This window comes from Trichoplusia ni, chromosome 6, assembly GCF_003590095.1.
Source record: "Trichoplusia ni isolate ovarian cell line Hi5 chromosome 6, tn1, whole genome shotgun sequence".
Lineage (NCBI taxonomy): Eukaryota > Metazoa > Arthropoda > Insecta > Lepidoptera > Noctuidae > Trichoplusia > Trichoplusia ni.
The window spans coordinates 5,934,344-5,944,679 of record NC_039483.1 but is presented as its reverse complement, the minus strand read 5'-3'; the positions used below and the strand labels follow the sequence as shown (position 1 = coordinate 5,944,679).

Sequence of the window (10,336 nt, the reverse complement as noted above, 5' to 3'; positions counted from 1 at the left end):
CGAATTCATGTGAAACTAACGCAACTCAGTTATTTTCAAGGGTGTTAAATGTCAGCGGTTTAGGGGAGGTTTAAAAAACCTCTGACACAAGGCTGTACGTCAAACACACGAAAAGAAGAAGACCAAATTTATGCTACCAAACACATTTGGTTTGAACAAGGCTTTAATTAGTCATTTTCATCACATGGGATACAAGACAGTATTAATTTATAAAAAAAAAATATTAAATTTTTCGTTTGCTATAAAAACTCCTTTGTACAAACTATCAAATACAAAATATATATTTAAGTACTTTACTTAATATAAAATGATTAAATGAGGTTTATGACAAATAATACTTAAATTATTATCATTAAATAACTGATTAATTTATAGACCGAGCGATTTATTCCTATTTGATACTAAATAATCTAATGATTAAATATTTACAAAAATAATAATATCGAATAAACACTATTATCACACAGATAAAAATTCGTAAAATAAATATAGTTAATTTCAAATAACAATTATCATTTATTTTACATTTATGTTATAAATTAATTTTACGGAATATTCCGCGACTTGAATTTCTAAATTTTATCGTAAATGCAAAATAACCCGTAAAATTGATTTATAAATTCATAAATGCTTTCCTAAAATCAAGTAATTATGTTCTCTATATACAGTAAATATTTTTTCCTTGATAAATATATTTATATGGCTGGAATGAAACGGTTACTCAGTTTTTTCAAACTTAACAAGTAACAGTCAGAGAAAAAATGACTAAATCTAAACTTTTTATACAATAATAATATGTTTAAAACATGTTACTTTCTACATATTCATTTTAAAATAGTTAGGTACTAATGTAAATATTTTTCATTCTGAAATATATTTAAATTTTCTTAAAATTAATTTGCTCTTCTATTCTATTAAATGCCTAACGCCTACGCCATGTTGTATTAAAATTAAATTCCATACACAAATATACACTATATTTTCTACGTGTTTCGTAAATATTAACAAATTAAAATCGAAACACAATATAAATTTTAGCTCTATCTATCAAATATTATCATAAATAGAAAATTCATTTAATTTAGGCATTTTTGGACGAATTGATTTTGTTACACACATATATTATATTTTACATTATATATAAAGCTATTTAGGTCCATCTAGTTTTCTTTCATCAATAGACAACTTTCAGCACATTTTTCTTTATTATTTCATGAACCACTCTGAATTTCATATTCTTATCAATATTCAAGTTCTCTTACAAACATCGTATTTTTGACAAACTATACAGTGCTACCAAAAATAATATTTTTAAGAATCCAACCAATCCTTCTATAACACCAAACTCACTTCATGTACAACTATTAATTTACATTTTGATGTAAATTGACATATAAAGCACCTAAGGACAAGTAACATTACACAAAGGTATTGACTTGACAAGTCAAACTTACATCAGCCGTCAAAAAATAATGTCATTCCCATACATGATAAGTTCTCTACTTGTTTTCTATTCTAATGCGACCTGTCAACATATCGGTACAGTCAAACGCATCCCATGTCATACAACCTTCAACATTATCAACGAATGCCTAAAATCTATTATCGATAAATAATCAGTATCATAGTCATATCTTAGATAATTGACTATTAAGCAACTGCTTCAGCAGTTACGTCATCAATGGCACAAAGTGCTTTTAATACTAAAACCCTTTGAATAAAATAATATCAATCACAATCGTGATCTCGCTAATGAAGGCGTCGGCGACCTCCTAACGTCATATACGTCAAATAACCGACTGCCTGTCGTCGCGAAAATTACATCTTTCGTCTCCACAGTTTCATTTGGTTCAGTATTCGTTTCATCAGTTTTCTCTGAAGAATCTTTTTCCACCTCCTTGCTCTCAGGAACTGGGGGTTTCTCGGTGCTGTAAAACCTCTTTGGTCCCGGTAACTTTCTGGCGATTCTAGGGATTAGTGGGTGGAGTAGGCGTTCGTCGAAGGCATCTTTCTCGCTTCCCGTTATGAGGCCGATGATGTTGCCAAGGGTAACGCAGACTAAGGTCCCGATGACTGCGTACCACATGTAGGATACGGAGTAGAACTTTTGGAGACCGATGACCCTGTAAAATAAAACATAAAATTTATGTTTAACTGATATTGCTAAACAATTTATTGTTGGGGAAAATTCACTTACAAAGTAATACTATATTTACAAATTTCATTGGAAATATAAACAGAAAATACTTTGATGGGTATGATGAAGGCTTTTATATTATATACTAAGCTGATAAGACAGGGTCCAGCTAGTTTTGGAGAACCCAATAACAATCACAAGAGAAAGTTTTGTTCTAACTACGTCGTGCAACGTGGTTTTAACGTGGAGTCCTTAACCACCTGTGTTGGTAGTTAGGGCCAATTTTCACTTTCATTAGATTGAAACTATTTATTGGTACAAAATAGAAAGATATATAAGTAATAATACTCACGCTGCAGATTCAACGGGAATATGGTGTGTGTTGTTGATGGATTGAAATATCGGCGCCAGCTTCATCAGCGTTTGGTTCACCTCCACTGGTCTTAACGGATGATATACCGTCGTGAGGGTTGCATTCGAACATTGCTGAAATAAACGAGTTACACTTTAATACCAATTCAATTTTATGCTAACCTTTATGTCTCACGTATCAGGCAAAGGTATATCTACTGTTCTTTTGCCTTTCCTAGTATGGAGCTAAGTTCAAAATTATATTTTCGTATTACCATGTACCACCGTTAATTCTTTATGTCATTAACCCACAAATAAATTGCAGATTTCCCATAGTTAAATTGAGCTAAGTACTGTATCCTACTTATTAACTTTTAAATGCAACACTCACCTCAACAGATAAAGGCAACATTGCTTTTTGCTTATCCACATACAACAGCCTTCCAACCGCCATCCACGCGGTAATGATATGTGACGCTATCATGCCCCACAGGGCTCCAGTGCCATTCGCGAAAGGACATAATGCTGCTAGTATGAAGACTCCTAGTAAAGCACCAGAGGTAGCTGAGGTGACTAAAAGTGATCCCTCAACAACTCCGCCGACGAGTCCAACGCAGAGAGATAGACACATTATAACGATTGCTGAAAAGAAATTGTTACTATTAATAGACATTAGGAGACTAGTCAAAAAGTTTGCTAATGAAATCCAGCTTTTATACTTTAGATGACAAATGTCTTGAAAAATGGAAGAGCTCTTTATATAAATAGGTACGTAAACAGCTATTAGTAACACTATTAACTGCACAGCTTTTTCCAAAACAAACCCAGTTTTTACCCTCGGAATTCTTACCCTCGAACTATTTTAGTTTAGGTATTTCCATAAATTGAATCACCATATTCATATTTAAAAAGGGCAACTTGAATACTTCCAAACCTTGCCCTTGGGGTATTTGGTTTTCGTTTAATCCCAAGAAACTGAATTAAAGATATGATATTTACCGTATACAACTCCAATTATCTTGATAACAGTCAGCTGCTCCTTATCACTGATGCCCTTGAAGGCCGGAGCGAAGGAGATAAAGTCTTCCCAAGTCACGGTAGAGAGAGAGTTCACGTTTGATACAAGGAAACTGAAATAACACAAACACAAGAATGAACTTTATGTCAATAGCAAAAGGTTTTATTTGGCACAACAAATAAATGACTCATTGGCAAAATGACAGTTTGAAATATAAATTACGTGGAGTTTTCTTTGTATCCAAAATTATATAAGAAAAGCGGGGTTTGATTATGTTTACAAGCGTCATAACTTTTTCGACTACAAGTTTTAGAAGCAAAATTGCTTTCGACTTTATCACAACGGCGTTTAATGTAAAGCACTCAAAAATAAAGTAATATTCTCAGACTAACCTTAAAGCGCCATTAAAAAGACTTCCCAAAAACAATCCAAGCATCCCAGGTAAGAATCCAAACTGATCTTGAACATAGAACGGCAGAACCTCATCAGGTGCAGCTATTTGAGCCGACGACAATGGATCACAGTATTTATATACCGCATATAACGCCATGCCGACAACCCAGGATAAACTGAACAGTACAGCTACTGCAGGAACGTTGGCTAGTAATGTCCTCCTGACTCGAGCTTCGCTGGACATGGAACAGTAGCGCTGGACGAAGGTCTGCTGACAGCCGTAGATGGAGACTGACATGAAGAGCTGGCCAACGATAGCTGAGAGAGTATCGACGCGAACTGTTGGATCACCGGTGAATCTGCAAGTAGAGGTCATTGAAAAATTTAAATAAACTATTCTGTTACGAAATACTTTTTTTGTGGAGTGATATTAAGTTTTGTTTGGTTGGTTTAAAATGGTGTATATAATATATACTACTACTGTAATACGTATGTTATACCTATAATACCAGCCTTTAAACAAACCCATTGTTGGGCACAGGCTTCCTATGTAGAGTTCCCCGGTTTGATTGTTGAAGTGTGAATAAGCAAAATTTTGAGGCCTTCAAATGAATTTAGCCCAGATGCTAAATGAGGTAAAATTAAATTTCCATATGTGTTGAAACATGGCGTTATAAAACTAATCATTCTAAAAATGGAGAACTGTTTTTTCAGCTTCCAAAAGTAAACAAAAGAAGAATACGTAAGCGGCACTTAATTAGGAAAAGTACCTTCACGGTATACTGATAAAAATTGAGGTTTTGTTAAAGGATTTGCAGATAAATAGTTCTGATACATACTGCAAGAACTTCATTCTTCCTCCATCTATATTTTCATTGATCACGTTGACTGGTCCACCAGCTTTAAGTGTCGCTTGGATTATGAATGCTCCGCTCACCATTATCATGGTCAGTGTCTGGATCACATCAGCTCTGGAAAGCGAAATTATAGAATTAGTTGAGTTATATTACGTATATTATATTACGTACATCTATGGAACCAAAAATAATAATGTTGGAAAATAAAAAATATCCTAAGAAGATAACCGAGTTGTATGAAAATGAATCATATTTTAATGATAACTAAGTGCTAGATTTAAAACTCAACACAAAAGATGATTGATCTTTAAATCCAAGAGAAAAAATACCGTCAGATTTTTTGCGACTCTTATTACCGTTTATCATATAATTTGATGACGGGGATAATTTTATCATGACTGCATTGTCATATTTTTATTACAGACATTAAGGTATTACTAAAATTATTTTAAATTTGATTAGGATGTGGTATGAACGGTTGACGGCAAAAAACGTTTTCAATAAAAAACTAATGTGCAACGAATTTGTTTTTGTCATTTCCTTTCCATACGACGTGGTGGTTTCTTTCTGTAGTTTTAACAAAAAAAGTGTTAGAGTCACACTTTAAAGATATATCGAAATGCACAATTAGTCTTCGTGATTTGATTACATTTTACTCAATTTACGCAAATGGCTAAATCATGATGACAATTTGCGGCTGAAGCAAAAGGGGAAACCCTTTTGCTGACGATGACGATAACATTTTGAACTTCATTATGTATAAACATACAATATTTTTGACGGCAGAACAAATTATTGATGGTTAGTGCGAGTACCAGTTGGAACGTTTAATGCCTGTAGAAAGACAAGGAAGCATATGAGTCTTACCCATTTAAAGGGTTCGAATTCAAAGTTTAAAAACGGACTACTATTATTGAGGCTTCTCTATCTGTCCGTCCGTTTATCACCATTATATATTTCCTGAAAATATATTTCCATTATATATTTTAACCCTGAAGGTATGAGGAGCTTCATGGTTAAAATTTCTCATGACGTGTTTCTGTTGCCGTTATAAAAGGTTAAGAAACGGCCGAGAATTTAATTGGACACTAATTTTGTTCCATATTTGCCTTAGGTACCTAGTCTATTTTGAAAGGAACCCTAAGTATCGCGATTCCGACTCGTATTTTTAATTCCATTTACCAAGAACAAGACAGAACTCATTTGCAAATGACCCATCATAAAGAAAATTACCTAATCGCCGCAGCTAATCCTCCAAGCAAATTGAAGACGATTCCAACAATTGTCAGCGCTGCAGCCGACGCCCAGTGGGGCAAAGCCAGTACAGCATGCAGGGCCACTGTAGGCGTGTACACGGTCACTGACAGGTTCAGGACCTGCCGCAGAAGGAATGTCGCGGCTGCCATGCGACGAACCCATCGGGAACCGAATCGCATCTGTGGAGGAAAACAGTGATATCAATTTTTTCAGCTCTCTGTTGGGATTAATTAGAGGAAAAATATTTTTATTTTTATGGAAGCTGATTTAAGTAACAGAACAAAAAGGATTTGTGCCAATTTCCATGACAGCCCTTAACAAATCACAGTACTAAGAAGACATCACTTATCGAAAGAGCAGGTCCTCTTATAAAAAAAGTCTATCTTATGATCAACAAATTTTGCAAACAACCGGCCTTACCTGTAGATACTCATAGACAGAGTTAGTATGAAGTCTGTAATACACCGGCACGAAGATCCAGCAGACTAATGGGAAGGCTAGGATGATGCCGTACAATGTCTCCCACATCGCCGACCCGTAGTATACCAGCTCAGATGGGAATCCTGGAAATAGGAAAATATTGTATTAGGACGTGTGTAGTAATTGAAAAATTTGTAAAATTTATATACCTGTTTGGTCTTATATGAAAAGTATTTAGCAGTCCTTTTGTTAATGCAGGTTTTCTTTAGATTTTTGCTTAACTTGACGGTCGTTAGTAGTGTCCTAGAATAAATCATATTTAACTGGTTTTCTTTGTTCGAATTTGCTACCATATTCATACAAATCCACCACCACTCAACACCCTATAATATTTCCAATAAGTACCTACTTATACACCACACTTTTTTAACACCTAAGTCTCATTAAGACCAGTCGACAAATAATCATATTCAAAGGCAAATTTCTGGCGATAATAAAACACCCTTAAAACAAGACTTGGTTACTCGCGACTCATATAGAATTTCTTGCGTAAATTAGCCTTTAGGTACTTAGCACGTGGTGGCATTTTTCCTTTGCAAATATTATGGGGTTAATCACCGAACTCGAGTGTGACATACGTTGGGCTAATGTTAATCGCTCGGAGGTTTAGGAAGCCAAACAAAATGATGCACGTGTACACGTTACAATGAACCTTGTTACGTCACTGTACAAGAATATTTTAAAGGAAAACAATCTTCTGCTTCTTGTAGCTTGCCTTTGTTATCAACTTGTGCGAAAGCCTGGTTTTCAAATATCGAAATATGAAAACGCAAGTCGGCAGTGAGCCAGTGGCATCGATTCACAAACCTTCCCTACGGACTAGAGGGAGGGAGAGACTAGAGGTCTGTGTACCCAGGAGTGACTTTTTTCTTTCATATTCTGGGTCTGTTTCCAAACTTATTTGATTCAAATGCACTCTCATTTCAGAAAGCTCGATTTTGCTGTGGAACCTTTTGCGCCAATGTTTGGGCTTAATCAAGCGGCCTACCACCACTTCTTAAAAGAAGACAATTTCATTACAGTAGCTAAGAAGGAGCAAGATGGGGCTATAAACGGCATCTACCTTTAACTTTATAATTTGGAGTCATTCTCCCTATTGATTTTAACATTCAAGCAATTATTGGAAGACAATCTCAAAAGTTGAAGACAGGTATGAAGAATGAAGTCAGGTATCGAAAACTTGAATCGTTTATTGTGCAACGGCTCTGGCAGTATTTGTATATAATTAATTTATTCTTGTTTAAATGTCCTGACTTAATTAACTTCCTGTCAATCCATGGAGTCATAAACAAAATTATCTAAAACACGTGACTCACGGCTTACTTGTAATTAATTAACATACGCTATCGAAATAATTGTTTTACAATTGAATGGTTTTTTGGAAGTACCAAATCGTCCTGGTTTTTGGTTTTGTAATTAAGAACGAACTGAAGCCCTTTTGAAATAAGACTTAGCTCTACTTCTGATCGATAAACTTGTGGAGTTATAATTCAGTGACGAGCGACGAATTTTACATCAAACATACGCAAAGATTGAGCAAATGCCATAATGTATGTCTTTGTAATCAATTGTGACATTTCAAAATAGGTCATTGTTTAAAACAAAAACATTATAGTATTGGCGCCCTCATTACGGAGGTTTTGTTTATGATGTACGCATGACACGGCACGGCAATAACAAATATTTCATTAAAGTTTTTAATGGTGACGATATAACATTTTATAGGCTGGTAGTTGCAAGCCCTCCCGGTAGAAATCGGTATTGCTCCAACGGGAACATAAAATGGGGATCTACCAGACCCTGGTTATAAAATAACTGTACAGTAAGTTTCATCTAAATCCGTTCAGTGGTTTTTACGTGAAAAAGGAACAACATTCAAACTTTCGCGTTTATAATATTAGAACGTTTTTGATGTTTTACTAGAATTTTATTTAACAATGAATAGGGATGATGGCAATTTTATATCAGTTTCTGTTTTGTAGCTAAACTGCATATTAATGGATACCCATAAGCGTGACGTCACGATTGTATAAAAAACTTACGGAATCGGATAGTCACCAGCCTCCTCCCCTAAACCTCAAAACAGTTTACTTATATCAATTATGCTGTTTACAAAAAGACCAAAAAACGTGTGTCTAATATTTTTTTATTGTATAGCGAATTATCATCCCTATTCTACTTGATTAATGTAAACAAGCTTTTCCGTGTCCCTTCTCGTGCGGTTGTCAATTATTGCAAAAATACCGCATATTAATTCTCAGACATACAGGAATATACGATGAATTTTCAATCTTACATTAATACGAATAAGGTTCATATTAGTACGAATTAAATATTTGCTCTTATCAGGTAGATGTTACAAGTCATCGAACTTTCAACTAAATTGTAACTTTGTTTCTTAAGAGATAAGATTGAAATTGGAAAAGCTCTTGAAGAGGAATTACGATGATTATTATAATAGTTTTGTAATGCATGTCTGTCACAGGTCCAATAAATTGGCAGCCGAAGTTCCCCGTAGCACATGACTATGGCGCCAACCACGACTAATAACTATTATTAGATAATACAGCTGTCTATACTTATGTTATGGAGCTGATTAGATTTTTGATTGAATGTGATAATCTCAGAAACTACAGGTGTAAATGGAAATAAAAAAACCGGTACAATGTTAATCGGAATTACGTCACTGAAGACGTTTCCGAAGAAATAGGACGAAAAATCATCACATTTATGACCGTATCAAGCGTTGCTTAACCTTAATTTTTTTATTTATATCAGCACTAGAATTTATCATATATCTGAATTTTAATTGTCTGGCTATTATGTTTCATGAAAAAATCTGGTGACAGCCACGGACAGCCTAGCCTTATCAATATAGTTCCGTTTTAACCCTTAGGTTACGGAACCCTAAAAATCGAATCGCTTCATAAAAAATCAATTACTCATTTATATTGACTCAAGTCGCTTGCTTTTATTTTTGCTAATATTGATTGATAATGTTTCAACAAAGAGAACATAATAATATTGAAACTGACAAATCTGAACAAATATTTAATGATTCATTATATTTATACAAATTTAGACGTGGCGGAAAATATCGAATGTGTTGCAATACATTGCTGAGCTGCGTACCTCTGGTATCAAACTTAACAGACCATCGCCGGCTGTGTATCACAACTCGCAAGCTTTTGTTTTTACTCGTCTAAATGTCAGTTATACTTTAAAAGAGGTTTTGTTACCTGCCTCATATTAATTAGCACCAATGTGTCAAACAAATGATTGACCTTTTCAGAATTTCAAAATGATTAAAATTCATAAAATGCTCAACTCGGGATCGTTGCTCTCAAATTGTCCAGGTAAAAACTGAATGCCAATTTAATTTATCAGTTTATTAATTTGAATGATTGGTATATTTTTCCTTTAACCATTTTCTAAGAAAATGCGGTTTTTACTTTATCACAGCTGATGCAACCTCATTTATAAACGACACTATATTCAGTGACATTATGAATTTATATTTGTCTAAACAATCCTCTTTGCAATGATAGAGAAAGCAATTCTATTAAGGACAACTTTAGGACGATGTTAAGTATACAGTTTTGAAGGTTCGTTAATCTAGTATAGTGGAAGGAGACTTTTGCTTTTGCCAGAATGACCGCTTCTCAAAATTACCCTACGCCCTACGCTCAGAGCCTAAGTTTTTGGAAAGAAAACCCCAGCAACAAGTAACATGATGAGACTCCAAAAAAAAACTCCAAAAGCAGTTTTTAACTAAAATGAGAATCGCAAAAATGTGCGCATCAATTTAATTATTATACCGATAATTATCTACCACGATTTGCA

General features: G+C 34.4%; 1 protein-coding gene across 1 annotated transcript in view; it reads right to left on the bottom strand.

The window, feature by feature from the left end:
- Window positions 1–1,104: 1,104 nt before the first annotated feature.
- LOC113494901 (sodium-coupled monocarboxylate transporter 1) overlaps window positions 1,105–10,336 on the bottom strand; it is a 29,935-nt gene continuing 20,703 nt past the window's right edge. The window contains exons 3-10 of the mRNA XM_026873418.1: window positions 6,434–6,576; window positions 5,990–6,192; window positions 4,739–4,870; window positions 3,899–4,258; window positions 3,488–3,618; window positions 2,880–3,130; window positions 2,490–2,623; window positions 1,105–2,123 (exon numbers count right to left, since the gene is read on the bottom strand). Of these exons, the coding sequence (XP_026729219.1) occupies window positions 1,733–2,123; window positions 2,490–2,623; window positions 2,880–3,130; window positions 3,488–3,618; window positions 3,899–4,258; window positions 4,739–4,870; window positions 5,990–6,192; window positions 6,434–6,576 (1,745 nt within the window). The 3' untranslated portion in view covers window positions 1,105–1,732. The remainder of the gene's footprint in view (window positions 2,124–2,489; window positions 2,624–2,879; window positions 3,131–3,487; window positions 3,619–3,898; window positions 4,259–4,738; window positions 4,871–5,989; window positions 6,193–6,433; window positions 6,577–10,336) is intronic.